This window comes from Erithacus rubecula (genome assembly GCF_903797595.1).
Source record: "Erithacus rubecula genome assembly, contig: scaffold_983_arrow_ctg1, whole genome shotgun sequence".
Classification (NCBI taxonomy): domain Eukaryota; kingdom Metazoa; phylum Chordata; class Aves; order Passeriformes; family Muscicapidae; genus Erithacus; species Erithacus rubecula.
In genome coordinates this window covers 1-18,521 of record NW_027635348.1, presented here as the reverse complement: position 1 = coordinate 18,521, position 18,521 = coordinate 1, and the positions used below count along the sequence as shown (strand labels likewise).

At 55.2% G+C, this 18,521-nt stretch overlaps 1 protein-coding gene and 1 long non-coding RNA gene across 2 annotated transcripts; both read left to right on the top strand.

Moving 5' to 3' along the window:
- Nucleotides 1-243: 243 nt before the first annotated feature.
- LOC306816921 (maestro heat-like repeat-containing protein family member 7) lies at nucleotides 244-3,807 on the top strand (the record flags this gene model as incomplete). The annotated part of the gene is made up of 10 exons (XM_079333374.1): nucleotides 244-526; nucleotides 868-932; nucleotides 1,077-1,193; nucleotides 1,381-1,529; nucleotides 1,838-1,985; nucleotides 2,230-2,417; nucleotides 2,507-2,644; nucleotides 2,922-3,036; nucleotides 3,208-3,348; nucleotides 3,541-3,807. The coding sequence occupies exons 1-10, from the start codon at nucleotides 412-414 to the stop codon at nucleotides 3,805-3,807; spliced, it is 1,443 nt and encodes a 480-aa protein (XP_079189500.1). The 5' UTR covers nucleotides 244-411.
- Nucleotides 3,808-4,150: 343 nt separating this feature from the next.
- On the top strand, nucleotides 4,151-5,226 carry LOC306816922. The gene is made up of 3 exons (XR_013777812.1): nucleotides 4,151-4,279; nucleotides 4,599-4,701; nucleotides 4,917-5,226. It is a non-coding gene; the product is annotated as an uncharacterized lncRNA (long non-coding RNA).
- The last annotated feature ends 13,295 nt before the right edge of the window (nucleotides 5,227-18,521 follow it).

The window sequence follows — 18,521 nt, the reverse complement described above, 5'->3', positions numbered from 1 at the left end:
CTGCTTAGGCACTTGGGGTGAGGGATTCCTTGCAACCTGGGCCACTTTGGGTGGGCCGGGGGCAGCTCCAGGGCCAGTGGCAGTACATGCAAGGGCCGTTAGTGACGCCGTGCAGCACGGTCACCATGGCATGGAACACGACAGGGTGTCAACGGACCCTTGGTGACATGTGGTGATATAGGAGCTGTTGGAGACACGGCCACACCACAGTGCTCAGAGCACGCGACAGGACAGGACGGGACAGAGCGGTGCCGTGAGAAGCCCCTACACAGCGCACTCATTCCTGCCTGACCTGGAGCTTCCCTGAGTGTTACTCCTGCAGCTGACTTTGCAGCCAGACTGCAGGAGTGTTTGCCTCACAACTTTCCTGAGGAATCTCTCTAGCAGGTGCTCGTGAGGCCAGACTCCAGCATGGCAGCATTTCTCAAGATCTTCAGACTGTTCTGCAGAATAAAAAGGAGAGGAGCTAGAGTTCACCCAGCTCAACAGCCTGAAGAGCCAGAGCAGTCTCAGCCAAAGCAGGATGGTGAGTGGCAGAGCTGGGCCAAAGGGCTGATGGCTCCTGGCAGCATGGTGATATCCCATCCCATCCCAACCCATCCCATCCCATCCCATCCCATCCCATCCCGTCCCGTCCCGTCCCGTCCCGTCCTGTCCCGTCCCATCCCGTCCCATCCCATCATCCCATCCCCTGAGGACATGCCCAGGGACAGGAGGGAAGAGGGGCCAGGCAGACGCCCTGCAGAACCCGCGCTCCATCCCCTGGGGCATCCTGGGGCTGCCCCTGCCTGGGGAGTGCAGGGCTGGGCTCTGTTCTCAGGCCTCTCACACAGCCCCTCAGCTTTGGCTGCGCTCGCTCTTTGCCAGGTGCAGCCATGGAACAGACACAGGAGCAGGAATCCACCGGTGGCCTCTTTCCCAGAACAGCACAGGTACCTGCAGCCAACCCCACCTGGGCTGGGCCTGCTCTCACTGCTCAGCCCTGCACAGTGTTTGGAGCACTCCATGGAACATCCTTTTCTTCCTGCCCTTTGTTCTCCTGCTACACTTGCAAATTCATCAAATGCATTTGGTAGGAAGAGACCAGCACCATGGGCGCTGGCTCCATGGAGAACTGTGACAGCTCCACCACCAACTCCAGTGCTGCCCTGCTGAATATGCTTGTAGAAGAGGGTTTGCCAAGTCCAAAGCAAGTAAGCAGCCTGTGGCAAGGGTTTGATCCTTCCAGGAATTGTTAGGCCTCCCAAGCCACTGGGGCCTGCTGGTCCCTGTCAGCCTTTGAGGCCATCACAGTGTGAAGGGAAGGGAAACACTTCTCTGGGGAAGCTGGGGACGTTACTACCTCTGGCAGCTTTCCAAGTCTCCCCGTGCCTTCTTCAGGTGCCTGCCATGGTGAAATACATCCACCAGTGGCTCATGGCCAATGAGTCTGATGAGCACAGGCTGGACAGGAAACTGCTGGATCTCACCGAGGCACAGCCCACTGATGTGGTGATGACTCTCCTGAGTGTGGCCCCATCGTGTGACAGGTATGGGAGAGCTCAGGGTTCACCAGCCCATCACCCTGTACAGCCTGTTCCAGGTATCTGACCAACAGGGAGTTGCTGGGCCCACTGGCTGCTCCCTTTCCCTGTCCCGGCATGTCAGCCCCCGAGCCTGCTGCCATGCTCCCTCTCTGCCCCTCAGGAGCCTGTCCCCACAGGACTGGACTGTCTGGGTGCTGCCAGCAAGGGACAATGGGCAGAGGCAGAGCTGGCATCCAGCTCAGGCCCCTGCTGCTGCCCAGTCCCTGGTGCTCTGTCTGAGATAGCCCTGAGACAGAGCTCTGATCCTGCAGAGCTGCTGAGACCATGTGGAAGACCATCTTGTGCTCGAGCAGGACTGCGGAGTCGGTGCAGCTGAGACTCCTGGATGTGCTGGGGAGCTGGCCAGAGCACAGCACGTGCACCTCCGATGGGGACACAACGAGAGTCTTTGCCCTGGCTGTGAGTTTCTGGAATTGGCCTTTGCTCACCCAAAGGCTGCCTCTCCAGCAGCTCTCCATCTTCCTTCCCCCATTGCATCTGCCAGCCTCAGGTGCTGGGCTGAATCCTGCCCTAGGGGCAGCTTCAGGGGCACCAGGCCCGGTGCTCCCCCTGAATCTCCCCTGGCCTCTCCCTGCCACGCTCGGGCCCTGCCGCACGGACACCTCGGCACTGAGCGCTACCTCGGGCTGTTTGTCCTTTGCAGGCAACTGTGGTGATGTGGAAGATCGTCCAGGTGCCCTGCATCCCACAGATAGTGATGAAGATTTTGCCCCGCGTATTTGTCCACCTGCTCTTCCAAGTGCTCTTCAGCACTCTGGACACACCCATGGAGGTCGATAAATTGTGGAAGGAATGCCAGCAGCAACATGGCTTTGCTGCCAGCCCCAACAGGTTCTCCGTCCCAGTCCCTCTGTCCCTGCCATGTCCCCAGGGAGGGAGCCAGTGCTCCCAAGGTGACCTGAACTTTGCTCTGCACACAGGTTTGCAGTGCAGACCCTGAAGTCCCTGCTCTGCCAAATGCAGGGTGAGCGTGTGGTGATGGCAGTGGGGCGCAAGTGTGGCTGGGACACGCTGCTGTGTGTTGACACCCACCACTATGCCGTGGCTCTGCTGGCCAGGTGAGACTCCCTGCTCTCCACTGCCCCTGGCATTTTTGCTCTGTTCCTTGGGTGCCCCACACAGTGCGTGTGGTCATGGGCCAGAAGGTCTTGTCACTGAGGGACTGCCAAGCAGACTGGAAAAGGATGGGAGAGGAGAGTGCCCACAGGGAGCTACCTCCCAAAATGGCCCAGGCCCCCTTGCAGGATGGTGGGGAATGACCAGACCTCTGGAAATCAGTCCTGGGAGAGGTTTGTGGCCCTGGCTCACAGTCTTGGTTACTTTTACTCCTGCCAGGGAGATGTCCTGTGTCTCCCCACCTCTGTGTTCCCGGATCTTTCGCTACCTTCTCCAGCTTCTCAGCACACAGGAGCCACGCTGGGATCTGCCTGCCCTGGCCTTCATTGTGGAGGTGAGCCTGATGGCCAGCGCTGCCTTGCTCAGCTGCCTCCCGGCTCTCTGGCCTCTCGTAGCCACAGCTGCCTGAGACGGTGCCCGTGCTTTGGGCTGCTGGCTGGGCCCAGCCCTGTGGGGTTCTGGCCTCCTGCTGGCCAGGTCCCTGGCACTGCCCTGTGCCTTTCAGGTCCTCAAGTACCAGGACTTGAGTGGAAGCAGTGGTAAACGCGTCCTGCAAATCTTGTCACGGCACCTGCAGAGCGAGTGCAGGGAGAAGCGTTACCTGGCACTCAGGGCCCTTCTCAAGCTCACTGATGATCCCTTGCTGGTGAGAAGGGGCAGTGCCTCAAGCTGCGCTGGTGAAAGCAGCCCCTTGTGTTGGCTGGGCTTCGTGTGCTGGGGCAGCTGCTCCCAGCTCTCCTGCCTCCCGCTTCAGCTGCCCGAGTGCTTCGGGACTGGCCTTTGGCCTCCGAGGCCTGACGCAGCAGGGTGGGGCTTCACAGACTTGTGTTCCACACAGGCAAGAAGGATGTGCAGCCTGGCTGAAAGTCTTGTGCAGCTGCTGGAGGAAGCAGATGGAGAAATAGTTAGGATGGCAGCGATGGTACTCAGCTTTGCAGTGTTTGAAAACAACAGTCTGATAGCCAGCCCCATCGCCCTGCAGCTGACTGAGGCGCTGCTGACACTCTTCGACCATGTAAGGCTCTGTGCCCCCAGCCAGGCACGGCCTCTGGGAGCAGCCCAAACACTTTGTGCCCTGTGGATTTGCAGGCCAATGCACAGCTGAGCCCTGCAGCCAATTCAGCTGCTGATGCTGAGGTCTTTTTTCTTCCTTTCATGCAGGATACTAGCCAGGTGCAGCAGGTGTCTATACTGCTTTTCCAAGCACTGGTCACCATTCAGCTGGAAAAGGAAGAAAAAACCCTGAAGAGACAAGTGCTGCAGAGCCTGATCCCACTCTTCATCCACTGCCATGATAAGAATCGCTGTGTGGCACAGGTGAGGACTCATGGGCTGCCCGTGTCCCCCTGGGAGGGGCTCGGCGGCCTCCTGCCCTGGCACCACCAGGGCTGCAGCCTCCTCCAGGCCTGGGACCAGGGAAGTGACTCCTGTGCCCCGAACTGCGGTGCCATCTCCGCATCTCTGCTGCTCTCCAGGCATCTTGGGAAACGCTGCATTGTGCGGCCAAGTTCCTGCAGAGAAACCATCTTAAAAAGCTTGTGAGGAAGAAGAAGCTGTGGAAGTTCGCCGAGTGCCTGGTAAGGAGGGCCTGGAAGCACCAGGCTCAGGCTGGAGAAGCCCCCTGAGCGCGGCACTCACTGTGTGCGCTTGGCAGCTGTGGCCCTGCCCAGCGCTGCACGCAGGGGCCGCACGGGCTCTTCTCCAGGCTCCTGCGGCCCCGAGCCGGCTGCCCTGGGAGCCCCGGCCCAGCGGCCCTGTGCCCTGCAGAGCCTGGCCCAGCAGCTGCTGGCTGCGCCTCAGGGCTGTGTAGGCAGGGGAGGCCGGGGCCGGGCACGTGCAGCGCCGGGCAAAGGGGCAGAGCCCACCTCGAGCCTTCCCTCCCGCCGCTCTCCCCAGCTGGCAGAGGACAGGAGCCGAGTGGTCGAGCACATGCGCCAGTCCCTGCCGTACCTGCAGAGCCCACAGGAGCCCCTGCGAGAGGCGGCCATCAGGTTCCTGGGTGAGCCCGGGTCCCTCCCCTCTCCGCCGCAGCTCGGCCCCAGCCCCTGCTGCTGCCCCGGCAGCTTCTGCCACCCGGGCCCGATGCCATGGAGCCCCGGCTGCTCTCGGGGCTGCTGCCGCCCTCTCTCAGCCGTGCCTTGGGCGGCAGCAAGCGGTAAGGGCCCGGGCTGAGCCCTGCCAGGCCACGAGGGCGAGTGGCCACAGGGCTGGCAGCACCGCTGGCAGGGAGCTGTGCCGCTGGGCAGAGCCGTGACCAGGTCTGTGTTCTCAGGGATGGCCGGGCGGTGCCTGAGGGAGCAGGAGGATGAGCTCCAGCTCATCTGTGAGGGTGAGTGAGGGCAGCGGGCTGGCAGTGGGGGCTGGCAGGAGGAGCTGCAGGCCCTGCCCCGGCTGCGGAGGGCTCTGCTCCCTGTGCGGATGGGGGGCGGCGTGGGCAGAGCACACAGAGATTTCAGGGCCAGGTGGGGGATTCGTGGCCAGCAGCTTTGGGCTGATCCCAGTGGTCCCTTCTTCCTCCTGGCCATGGCTAGAGCGGGCTGGAATGCCCCTGGCACAGGAGTCTCCTCGGGTTCCTGCAGATTCAGGATCTGACAGTAGCTCTGTTCCTTTCTTTCCCAGCCCTCGAAGATATGGCAGATGACACCAGCCCTGCCATTAGAAAACTTGCAGATGAAACAGCGTCCATCCTTCAGGCGATGCAAGACCGATTCCATGAGGCGTGCCAGCGACGGTCTCGACTGTGCGGCAGTGCCTGGCTGTGCTATGGGAGCTCTGCTGAGAACTGAGAGCTGATCTGGGAGGCTCTGCCTGCTGGAGCCACCTGAACCAGCCAGGCAGTGGGGATTTTTCCTTTCTTGAAGTTTTTTCTCCTTTTTGTTTTACTTATTGTAGAAATATAGGATGTTATGCAACAGACAGACTCCCAGTAGCTTTCTTTTGCTGCCCAGGGTCTGCAGGGCATTGGGGAATAGGGGGGAGAAGGCTGCTTGTGCTCAGCAAGCTGCCTAGGTTTGCAGTGTTACACGGAAAATGGCCAGAAGCCCCTTGGCCTTTGCTGGTTGTGCTGAAGCCTTTGTGCTGGCCACAGAGCGGGTGGGCAGGGGCCGGAGCTGCGGCGATCCCTGTGAGACGGTGCCTGGAGATGGCCACGACCCCCGTCCCAGCCAGGAGCCGCCAGCACTGTCCTCCTGCCCGGCTGTTCCTGGATGGATTGCTGAGGGCTCCGTGGTGCCTCTTGCTTGGGCTCCTCTGGAGCTCCTCTGGGGCTGCAGCGCTGCTGCTGGGCAGGTTGGCCGGGTTGGGGGAAGGCCTGAGGGTACGGGGTGCTGGGAGGCCGTGAAGGGATGAGGGGCTGTGGACACCCTGATGGGACAAGGCAGTGGAAGAAACGAGGGGGATGTGTGAGGGAGTGGGTGCCAGGAGGCTGCAAGGGGCCAGGAGGCACCTGAGGGGCTGGGGCGGTGGGAAGCCCTGAGGACTTGGGTGTCAGAGGCCATTAGCAGCCCCTGGGCAGTTGCGTTGTTCCTAACACCTGCCTGCTCTGGTGCTTCCCCAAAGTCTGCCCCAGGCTTGCAGCAGAAGCTTCAGCAGGAGGGTGGGGACACTGCTGAGGTGTCCCTTGCGCTGGCTGCCTGGGGACAAGGAGGGCAAGGCTCCCATGCTGGGGGACAGGACAAGGTTCCCTCCTTGTCGATGCCCAAGGCACGTCACTGTGGTTTGTTCAGATACATTGCCTGCCTTTAGGCAAGCATTTCTGATACCTTCAGGAACCTTACACTGGCCCCTGCTAGTATTACAAAGGATACTTACTTTACTAAATTTCCCAGTACAAATAGTTGAGTATTCTGAGTACCTCAGCCCATAAAAGAACGTAGTTGTTCTCTCAGGATTCCATGCGTATCTGGGCCACCAACACGTGCTCATGGAATTGGGCACGATATGCACTCATAGGATGATTATGTTCACAGCTACTCCTGCAACTTGATTGGTTAATATTCCTCATGGCCTGGAATATCCCAAGAATGAAATTCAATTCTCAAAAGCACATCCTCCACGAGATCTGTTCCATGTACTAAGCACACGACCAGTACAAATTATTATTGGAGTTGCACAAGAGCTGGCTGCTGGAAAAAAGATTTCTTGGGTGGGATTCCTGGTGGGCTTGGTTACTATATCTCTACATGATGATGGTGTTCTCACCTATGTGTCACAGAAGAAGGGGAATATTTTTCACTAGGTTGTAGTCTCTGTCCATTTTAATTTGCATAATGCAAAAATCCTGATAGGAATCGCACAAAAATGAATGCACACACTGCTTGTTAGAAACATCACAGGTGCACATGGTCACTGTAGTAATCTCCTTTACAAGGGGTTTATGAGTTTCAAATTTACAAGCCATAGAGATTTTACATTGAGGCTGGATAACAAAGGCAGGCATGGAGTTAGGTTTTCCTCAATCTTCAACTGCTCGTCATTTATCCTTATAATCCTCAGAATGCTTTATCTGCTTTCCTTGAGCTGTCCATATGTCCTGGTTTGAAAGGACAGGTGTCTGCCAGTAGGGGCAGAAGTTTCCCTTTTTGGAATAGAGACTTTGGTTCCACTCCCCTCCCCCAAGTATTACGATTGTTGGAATCAAGGACTCTGAGGCAGAGATAAGGGGGGTGGGAATAACAGCTCTTTTACTAATATATCTAAGTATACAAACAGAAAACAATAACAGTTAAAATTGCTAACAGAACGAAATAGATAACTTGGTGTCAGTCCCTTTAGATGCAAGCACGCTGTCTCCGTGCTTAGTCCAGAGCCCGGATTTGCCAGAGGGCAGACGGGAACGAACGCAGGAGGGAGGGGGGAGGGGCAGCAGCGGCCACGCCGGTCCCGGGCGGGAACGGGCTCACCCTCACCGAGGGCGGCGGCTCCTCGCTCACCGTGTGTGTCCGGGTGATCAGCTGTGTTCGCAGAGGCAGGAGGCTGGAACGGGGCAGATGCAGGGCAGGTGGTTGCAGAGGGTCTGGCTCTGCTGTGCTCAGCCGCGTGGCTGAACGATCCCAGGCGTCCTCCTCCCGGCTCGCCGGAAACGCGAGTGCCCTCCTGGAAGCCTCAGAGGCCCCTCCGGGTGCCGTCCCCACCCACCCCTTTTGTCTGGACCCATCAGGGACCCTGGGTGTAACCCGGCCAGCTCCATTGGCATGATAATGGGAAAAATTCTTACAATTGACACAGTAACAGAAAAGCACTCAACCCCCAACAAGGTCATTTTATTTTTCACACTTCTCCAATTTGAAACAAAACAAAAACCAAGTATAAAAATACTTACTAGTTTCCTGCCTAAAAGGTGCCACTCAGACAAATTCAGGTCGGCCAAGTGCTTCAAACATAACTTTCTTTAATGGTCTTAAAAAAAAAAAAAAAAAATGCAAGACACCTCATCACTTCTACAAACACATTTCAGGTAAACAAAGAGAATATAAAAGTTTTCATCAAATGTCCTTCCAACCAAGGGAAGATGTTAAGCTGCCCAGAGTACCTTAAAACATTTTATTTGCCAGCCTCTGAAATTAGGCTCAATCTAAACAATTCCTCTTATCTAGAATTTTGTTTGCTTTTATGTAGGAGAATAGTTGCTAAGTATCTTTAGTCTACAATTTATGCTTCAAATTGGAACATAAAACATGTAAATACCATATATATGTTTGCCAGTTTTATTAGTGTCTCGTCTTGAGAGCTTCATTCAAGTAAGTAGCTATTCTGAAGCCACCAGAGACTCATACTGAGGACTACTCACATGAGTGAAAATCTGCATAAGAAAGCCCTTAGTTCATAGTCCAAGAATTTAAAATGTAGTTAAAGGTGTCATAAGAATTACACCACCATTTTAATTAAATGCTGTAAGATCTTGCAGACAGACTCAAGATTAGCACCATCTGTTTTGGTTACACTGTCTCATTTCACTATATCATCCTCACACAGCAATGAAATATCATTGCACACTCCACTCCAGCCATTTAAATACCAGATAAAAGTTATGTCATGTTGATACACTTTACCAGGAAGGAAGGACAAAAAGACCAGGACAGAGGGACTGAAAACTACTCTGTAACAAAGTGCTGCTTGTGGGGGAGGCAAACACCATCCCCTCTAGCAGTGAAATAAAGTATTTAGTAACATCTGCCTAAATCCTTGTCAAGTGAGTTGAAAGAACAGAGGAGACTGCTTAACTAAAAAATTCATTTTCTTCACAGCTTTACAGACTGTTTGGACACCCTGAGAGAGATTCCTATTCCCACAGCACAACTGAGCAGTGCCAGCACCTGTCCACAGATATTCCCTGTCTGTTCTGCTGGGTCACAATGGAATCTTAAGGTTCCATAGTATCACAGATGACTCCTTGAGTCCATGAGGCCCCACTGTCACCAAATCTCCAAAATATAAGAATAAGATTCCTTAAAAGTATTTTAGTGTAAAAGAGGGCATCAATTTTCTCTGACCTCAGGTCCAATGTGGGATAACTCCTAACCTTATGTGGACGCATTATTCTACAAGTGTCTTGCTGATATTCAGTTGCTACATGTGTATTTCAGTTTGCCCATTTCAATAAAACTCGCTCCAAATCCCCAAGTCCCCCTTGTTTTCTTATATCACTACACCCTTGAGCTGGATACCTTCATCTTCTCCATCAACTGTCCCTGCTGGGAAAGCAGCCCCTGCATGCCTTGTTCCAGTGCCAAAAGTTCACTGGCACAGTAAAAGTTTAATTCAACTTCCTGGTATCAAGGCCAAGGCTTTGTGTGGCCAGGCAAAGGCAGGCAGGAGGCAGAGCTGACAGCAAAGGAAGGGCCAGCGAGGTGGGGCAGCTGGGGGATGCCGACAGCCTGCAGGGACAGAGGGCAGGGTATGGACACCGTAGGACAGCCTGGGCTGCAGAGGGCACAGGGATGGGCAGCAGCTGAAAGGCCCTGCCAGAGCCAACTGCTGCAGCACTTGGGCCATGGCTGCTGGCCCTGGGCCTGAGGCCAGCAGGGGACAAGTGAGTCTTGCTGTGCTGGGGCCTCATTGCCTCCTTGTCCCTGCTCAGCAGCCTGGCAGGGGCTGCCCCATGGTCCTGCCCTGGGCATTGCACATCCCCAGAGCCCAGTGCCCTGGGAAGAGCCCTGAGCAATGAGGGAGGGACAGGATCTGCCTTGCCAGGGGCTGGGGCTCAGCCCTTGGCCCTTTGCCTTCCTGAAACACATCCAGCTGTGCTCAGCACCAGAGACACTTTTCCCTTGTTTTTCCCCACCTGCCATCAGTGCCTCCAGTGTTCTGCTCTAACTGGGACTTGGGGACACTTTCTCAGTCCTGTCCCTCACTGAGATCTAGTTAAGTATGAGAAACTTCAGTGCTTCAATCTCACTTGGAGCTCTTGAGAAGTTTTTTGAGCACACTCTCTCAGGGACTGAGTCTGATGCCAACAGCACCAAAGCCCTGAGAGGGTGATTCAAGTCCTTTTGCTGTGCCTGTGCTGCTGAGCTGGGCCGGGCTCCAGCACAGAGGCAGCTCCTGGCAAGGGCAGCGCTGCAGAGAGACAGCTCTGCCCAGGAGCAGCTCCTGTGCACAGCCCAGCAGGGCTGGGGCACTGCCAGGGCATGGCAGGGACACGAGCAGGGCACAGGCAGAGCTCACAGGTGCTCAGCACTGGCAGGGGCTGTGTCATGTCCCAGAGGGGGCTGTGGCACAGCAGCACCTTTGTGGCTGTGTCATGGAGCCAGAGAGCAGCTGTGATGTCAGAAAGGGGCTGTGTGACAGCACAGGGTAAGTTGTGTGAGGTCACAGATTGGGCTGTGACATCACAGAACAGGCTGTGATATTGCTGAGTGGGCTGTGACAGCGCTGGACGGTTGTGTGACACCATAGAGAGGGCAGTGAGGTCACCGAGGAGACTGTGCCATCATAGAGGGTGGCTCTGTGATATCAGACAGCAGACTGTGACATTACAGAGCAGCTGTGTGATGTCCCAGAGAAGGCTGTGGCATCAGAGAGTGTGTTCTGCCATCACGGGGTGGCTATGTGACATCAGAGAGGGGCTGTGACATCCTGGAGCAGGATGTGACATCACAGAATGGCCGTGTGACATCCCAGGGCAGATTGTGTGACATCACAGCAATGACTGTGACTTCACAGATCACAGAGACTGTGTGACATCACAGGGGCTATATGACATCAAAGGGCAGTGTGACATCACAGGGTGCTGTATGACATCACAATGACCGTGTGACATCACAGGCCTGTGTGACAGCACATGTGGCTGTGTGACATCACTGGGGCCTGTGTGACATCACAAGGATTGTGTGACATCACAGGACTGTGTGACATCACATGGGCTGTGTGACATCACAGGGCTGTGTGACATCACAATGACTGTGTGACATCATAGGGTGCTGTATGACATCACAGAGCTGTGTGACATCATCGAGTGTTGTGTGACATCATAGGGTGCTGTGTGACATTACAGAGCTGTGTGACATCATATGGTGCTGTGTGACATCATAGGGTGTTATGTGACATCACAGAGCTGTGTGACATTACAGAGCTGTGTGACATCATATGGTGCTGTGTGACATCATATGGTGCTGTGTGACATCACAGGGCTGTGTGACATCACAATGACTGTGTGACATCATAGGGTGCTGTGTGACATTACAGAGCTGTGTGACATCATATGGTGCTGTGTGACATCATAGGGTGCTGTGTGACATCACAGAGCTGTGTGACATCATAGAGTGTTGTGTGACATCATAGGGTGCTGTGTGACATCACAGAGCTGTGTGACATCACAGGGGCTGTGTGACATCACAGGGGCTATATGACATCAAAGGGCAGTGTGACATCACAGGGTGCTGTATGACATCACAATGACCGTGTGACATCACAGGCCTGTGTGACAGCACATGTGGCTGTGTGACATCACTGGGGCCTGTGTGACATCACAAGGATTGTGTGACATCACAGGACTGTGTGACATCACATGGGCTGTGTGACATCACAAGGCTGTGTGACATCACAATGACTGTGTGACATCATAGGGTGCTGTATGACATCACAGAGCTGTGTGACATCATCGAGTGTTGTGTGACATCATAGGGTGCTGTGTGACATTACAGAGCTGTGTGACATCATATGGTGCTGTGTGACATCATAGGGTGTTGTGTGACATCACAGAGCTGTGTGACATCATATGGTGCTGTGTGACATCATAGGGTGCTGTGTGACATCACAGAGCTGTGTGACATCACAGGGGCTGTGTGACATCATAGGGTGCTGTGTGACATCACAGGGACTGTGTGACATCACAATGACTGTGTGACACCATAGGGTGCTGTGTGACATCACAGAGCTGTGTGACATCACAAGGCTGTGTGAGGTCACTGGGGAGGTCACTCTGCCCCGTTCTCCCCTCACAGTCCAACGCTGCTCGTGCACAGGGGGGTCCCCTGTCCCCCCAGGTCCCCCCGCCCCCAGTGCCGCAGCCTCCCCCAGAGGATGTTCAATGAGATCGATCCCAGAGCCTGACACGGGGACAGGGGCCGGGCCCTGGGAGTGGCACAGGGGGACAGGGACCCCCGGCAGCGTCCCTGTGTCCCAGGGCCAGAGCCTGTGCCAGGGCTCCTTCACCCTGTTATGAGCCAGGGGCTGAGAGCATTTAAAAAAATCCCCAGCACGGGATCAGCAAAAACCAGATTTAATATTGAGCTACAGCACTGTGATAAATGATCTCCCCTGAAGGTTGCAAATGAGGATTGTTAGAGAGTTGGAATTGTCACTTACCTTATCATGTGATACACTGTTCTGTATGACCCCAGTTCATTCTTTAATCCGGTTGTTGTATTCCCTTCATTCCCTGTTCCAGTTTGTTCCCTGTTACTTCCCACTTCCACCCTCTCCCCTACCTCATTTCTGGCCTGGCTGCTGCTGCTCCCCTCCTGTCCATCAATTGAAAGAATGCGCCCAACATGTAAAATGGCAAGACTCCCGAAACACCACTCTTCAGGGGAGTTCCCTTGAAGAGAAAAAGCCCCTGGAACAGCGAGCCAATACAAGATTCGGGAACCCTCCAGACACCATACAGTCAGCTACGGGACCAACTGCCAAAAATTGCCTTCGTCCTCCAGTTGTAAGCTCACCATCTTATGAAAAGCGAATTTACATACAAACAACCCTAAACAACACTAGACATTGTAGGTCCATGGGCACTCCCACGAATGTGGAAACCCCCCCCATGCTTTCTGAAGAGTTCACAGGGGGTGTGTACTACCTCGTTTCTGGCGTGGCTGTACAGCAGTACCGCCATACAACATTCCCTTAGGTTTGCTCCTCCTTTCAGTAATAAAGCACTCCTTAGTTAAGGGCTGCGGTTTTGGTTATTTTTAGCTTTGGGATCTCGGGGCCCCCATTCCCGGCGGGTCCAGGGCACCTCACCCCCAGGCCTCCCTTTCCTGGGAAACCCGACCTGGGCAGGGGACTCTCTGGCCGCTCTGGGATTGATGATCACCCACAGCAAGGGAGAGAACAGGAGAAAGAGAGAGAAGGAGATTGGCAATCAGGGCTCGCAGTCGCAGCGCCCAGTCCTGCTCCGCCGGGGCTCGGAGCCGCAGCCGCAGGAAAAAATGGATCCGCGGCTGGCGGTGCTTGCCCCGCTTCGGGCAGAAGGCGGCGGGTTGCAGGCAGAGCTGGAGCGCAGGCCCCGGGAACTGAGCACAGCCCGGCCCGGGGGTCCCGCAGTGCGCGGCCAAGGAGGGTCCCGGGGGATCCTGGGAGAGGATCCACGGGAATTCCCGGGAATTGCCCCGTGCCCTCCCCCCGCTTTTGCCCTCGGGCGCGTTTGCTTTTCCCTTCCGCAGCGGCGGCAATGCCGGGATCTGCCCGGCGACCGGTGACGACACTGCACACTCGGGCTGCCATTGGCTGGCAGGAAAGAGCGGCGCCAATGGCGGGGCCGGAGGCTACTCAGAGGGTGGGGCCGGGGCCGGGGGCGGGGCCGCAGCCGAGCAGCGCCATGGCGCCAGCGCTGGGGATGGGGCGCTCCTGGGGACCCCGGGGGGCGGCCAGAGCTGAGGGGGACCCCCGGCCCCGGGACTCTTTGATCGCCCATTCCAGAGCACGGAGGGGCCCCTACATCCCCATTCCCGGGTGCCTTGATCCCCCCGAACCCCCATTCCCGGCCATGCGTTCCACCCTGCACCCCCTTATCCGGCACCAGTAACCCCGGCACCCCTTTCCCGGCCATCCCGCCTCTCCCAGCCCAGAGAGTCCCCTTCTCCTTGACCCAGAGACCCTCTGAACCCCTATTCCTGCCTTTCCCAGCACCCAGCCCCTCCTTCCCTCAACACTGGGGACACCCCTGACCCCTATTCCCGGCCATCCCGGCTTTCCCCGCCCTGTGCTGCAGGTGGGGACACCGGGGACCCTTGGAGCTCCCTTTGCTGCATACAGGGAACCCCTGCTGCAGGAGGTTTCCACCTGTGCCCTCCTGTCCCACGGCAGCGTCCGCGGATCCCATGGGCTCGCCAAGGATGGCCGGGAATTCCTCTCCTTCCAGCTGCGATCGGGGACATTCGTGGTGGCCACCGGGCGCTGCCCAAGTCAGGAGGAGGTGCTCAGAAACTGAAGAGATTGAGGCTGAGGAATTCACACATGACCTGGGGCACACCTGCCAGGAATGTCTCTGGAAATATGGCAGGGATGAAACCAGAAGGGGAAGAAACCCATGGAAGTTCTCTCCTGCAGTGCTCTGCCTGGAGTGTTCTGTGCAGTGCGGCAGACAGTGAGAAACACTCCTAGGCTGTCACTCATCACAGTTCTCAGGGTTTGGGGTGAGATGCTTGCAGCAGATCCAGCGCTGAGGGGAGTTCAGGGGGGGTCCCTTAGCATTTGTGGTCCCCTGGGATTTGCAGAGAACCCCCCAGTCCCCCCAAGATCTCCCTGTACACGCTGGCGCTGCCCGAGCACAGTGAGAAGGTTCATACCCGGCACAGGGTCCCCAGCTCTGTCACCAGCATCATCCAGGTACCCCCAAAACCTCCCGGGAACCCCAAACCCCCCAGGGCTCCGCTGCCGGAATCAATGGGAATGGTGTTGCACTTTTAAGTGCAGTTTCACTGGGGCCTCCAATTGACGGCTCTTTAAAGCGGCGATGGTAGAGACAATCCCTAAAATCCACCCTGGGGGCAAAACATCCCCTACAGGGGATTATAGTGAGGGCTCCCCTACAAATGTCACTTTAAGCCATCATGACTCCCCCTTAAAAGGGGCCTTTGGGGATGTGGCCCCACAAACACCCTAAAAGGGGGAGGAAAAAGCACCCTTGTAGTGGTGGGACCCCCCCCAAAAACCTTAAAAAGAGAAAAATCTTCTCTTCAAAGGTTCCGGAAGAGCCTTAAACACCCTCAAAGAGGGACAGGATCCCCTCCTCTGCTGGGGCTGCTCCGAGCCGGGAACTCTCCCGTTCGCTGCACTCGGGGGAGCCCCGAACAACGACGGGTCCTGGGCTGAGCCCCCCACTCAGCCGGGGGTGCGGAGGGAACTGGGGGGGCTGGGACGAGGCTTGGGAATCCTGGGGTTAACTGGGGAACCCTCAGTGGGTCCCACTTCCCGCTGTCCCCCCCTTTCTTACCTCTTTCCCATTGTTCCCCCCAAACCTCCGCTCCTCCTCGCTCGGTTTGGGGGAGACCCAGCCCTTTCCCTTCGTGTCCCGGCCCGGCCACGCGGCCAGAGGGTCGGAGGAAGGGGCGGAGGAGGAGGAAGAGGAGAGACAGAGGAGGAGGAAGGATAAGGAGGATCAAGAGAAGGCACCACATGTGTTCCCTGCTCTCTGTATCCGCAGCTCCTTCGCCCCCAGACCATCGCCCCCCACATCCCGCAGGTGCCCGGGGAGGGGGAGCTCACCCCAAATATCCTGGGACTTTTTTTGAAGGGGGGAGGGGTATTTGGAGCTGACACGAAATATTTGTGTTATAAATGCATGAAATGTTGTTGGCTCTTTGCAAGTAGTGAGATAAATGTTTTATGTATAATGCTAAAATAGCATTTCTTTTTGGATATAGTCTTGGTTAATAGTAAAAGTCAGACATAAGTTTTTTAGAGATAGTATGCTTAAACTACCCACTTAGTCAAAGATAACAGCCCGTGAACATGTAATGGGGACCCTGCAGCTGACAAGACAATTATCTACACTCACCAGCTGGGACCACCACCCAAATTAAAAGGGAGAAGGAGAAGAATAAAACCACAAGCCAAGATACACGCATGCTCTAAAAAAGTGGACCCAAGGAGTGGCCATGCTAAACAGTTCCCAGAAACAGCTGACTATGCATGAAGGTCTATGAATATGTAACAAAGGGATGGATTGTAAAACGTATTTAAAGGGGTGTTCCCGAAGCAGCAGTGTGCTCTGGGCACCATGCCAAACACCCGGCCGTTTGAGCCCTTTGCTTTATGTATGTCTCCTATTGTCTTTTTATTAAACCTTTTAATTCTCCCAAAACAGTGAACCGTGTTTTTCACAGTTGGGGTCTCTTCTGGGATCAATACCTCCTCTCCAAGACCCCAGGGGTCCCAGAGCGAGGGGCGCGCCCCGCCCAATTTCGGTGGCGTCGCTCCGCTTCTCCTGGTGTGGATTGGGGTTTGCAGGTCGGACTTCCCGAAGGACACAAAGGAGACAGATAAAGCAAAAGGAGAAGGAAAAGGGCTCCCTAAGACCGCGGCATTGGCCTCAAAATTCTTCTGCACTAAGTCCCTGACAATAAAAAGTATTGTAAGTATTGTTGGGGAGGCGGAGACGGGGGGGATGAGTGTTGTGTGTGTGAGACGTGGGCTGGTCACCCCAGACCTGCGAAGCGAGTGCCGAGTTTCCGAGAGCTGCAGGTCTGAAGTGCCTCGAGACACTCAGACAGTGAGGAAACAAAGGGAGAGAAAAAGAGTGAAAGAATTCTCCCCCGTGGGAGGGGCTGAGGACCCCTTGGAGGGAGTCGAGGGTTTCCTGGTACAACCCACTGGGAAACAGGAACAAACAAAGAAACAAAAAAGATCTGCTGGATTGATGAAGAAAAATCCAAGAAACCTGGGCTTTCATTGGTGCTATGTCAAGGACCTAAGACATCTGGGCTTTGGAGATTTTATACCCCTAAGTAAATATTAAGAACTACCTTTAAAAGTAAGAGGTACCTTATTTTTTGTGTTTGTGTCTTGTGAGTGAGTGTGAATGAATGGAAGTGTATATGGTACTGATTAGTAATCTTAATTTTATAAAGTAAGGTGAAATACACTGTTGTGGGGAAGAGAGGAGTAATATTGCAGTGTTGGGGAAGTAGGAAATAGGCCTGGGGCAAATAGATAAAATCTTGAGAGATGGGACAAAAAAATAGTAAAAAAGGCTCAGAAGAAACAGGGGATAAAAAGGTGCCAGTAGAGATACCTGAAGACAGACCCTTGGAAATTATGTAAGATAACTGGGAGGGTGATCCTTCTACAAGAGAAAAGGAAAAAGTAAAGATGATTCAGTTTTGTATGACAGAATGGGCGAAAATGGAAATAAGATCTCACCATTTTTTCTGGCCAAGATATGAGTCTTTTGAGGTTTGGATTTGCCAGGATTTAAACACATTTGTAAATTCCAAAGAACCAGTTAACCCGGAAGAAGGAGAATATGCTTCATGCTGGAAAAGAGAAAAAGAGCCACTGGGAGTAAAAGTTCATAAAATTTCAGAAACTCAAAGATAAAAGCTGGGACCCCCTAGAAGTGTTGCCTCCCCGTTCCCCCAGCCCCGCCCCGGCCGCCCTGGATCCCCCAGCACCGGCAGCCCCGTTCCCGCCGCCTTTATGGGACAATCCCCAGGGCAGCGCTCCCGGCCCTGCCGGCAGCACAGGCAGCGCCGCTCCCGCCGCTGCTCCCGCCGCTGCTCCCGCCCCAGCGCCGCGCCAGCAGCGCCAGCGGCTCCGCTCCCGCCCGCCTGTCCCGCAGCCGCCCCGCCTGTCCCGTTCCCGGCCGGCCCCGGCCCAGCCGTGCTGGACTCCGCCGCTCCGGCTGCCACAGCCCGTGCGCTGCCCGGGCCCCGCTCCGGTACCGCCGCAAGGATCTGCCTGGTCAGCGGCTCCGGGGGCAGCCCCTGCCCACACCCAGTCCCTGTCCTCGGGGGACTCAGGCAAGGGAATGCCAGCCTCTGTTCCCTTACCAACAATGGACTCGGCTGTCCAAAGCGCCTCTACCCTTAAAGGAGAAGCGCCATATCAAAACACAAGGAGTTCTCTTAAATGCAGATTCCTCTGATGCTTCCCCAAAATAAAAAGAGCATTGGAACTTTTAAAATAGGTCCCAGGGGGAGGAATTAAAGTTTATGATTGACACAGGGGCAGAAGAACCTGCCTATTAAAAGCCCCAAAAGGCTGTAATATAAAAAGCACAGGACAAGCAACAGGGCAAAGGAGAAGAGCTCACAGTGCCTATCATTAAAGATATAATAATTGAGGGAGAACAACAATTTGGCTGGGAGAGTCTTATGGGTCCTGGGGCAGGCAGCACTTATTAGGGAGATTTACAGGTAAAGCAGGGAATAGAGGAAATACCAGAAGAAGGGAGAATGACAGACAGAATTTTAAACGAGGAGGATAATGAAAAAATAAATAAAAATGTTGGGCCTGGGAAAGGAAATAGGGGAGGGCTCATGCAGTGCCCTTGGCCCAGCCAGGATGGGACCAGAGTGAGGAATGTGCTTTACTCTGCAGCCAAGAACAATGGCTTGTCCTGGAGCCTTTAGCAGAAGGTGCTGGGGAGACTCGAGCTAG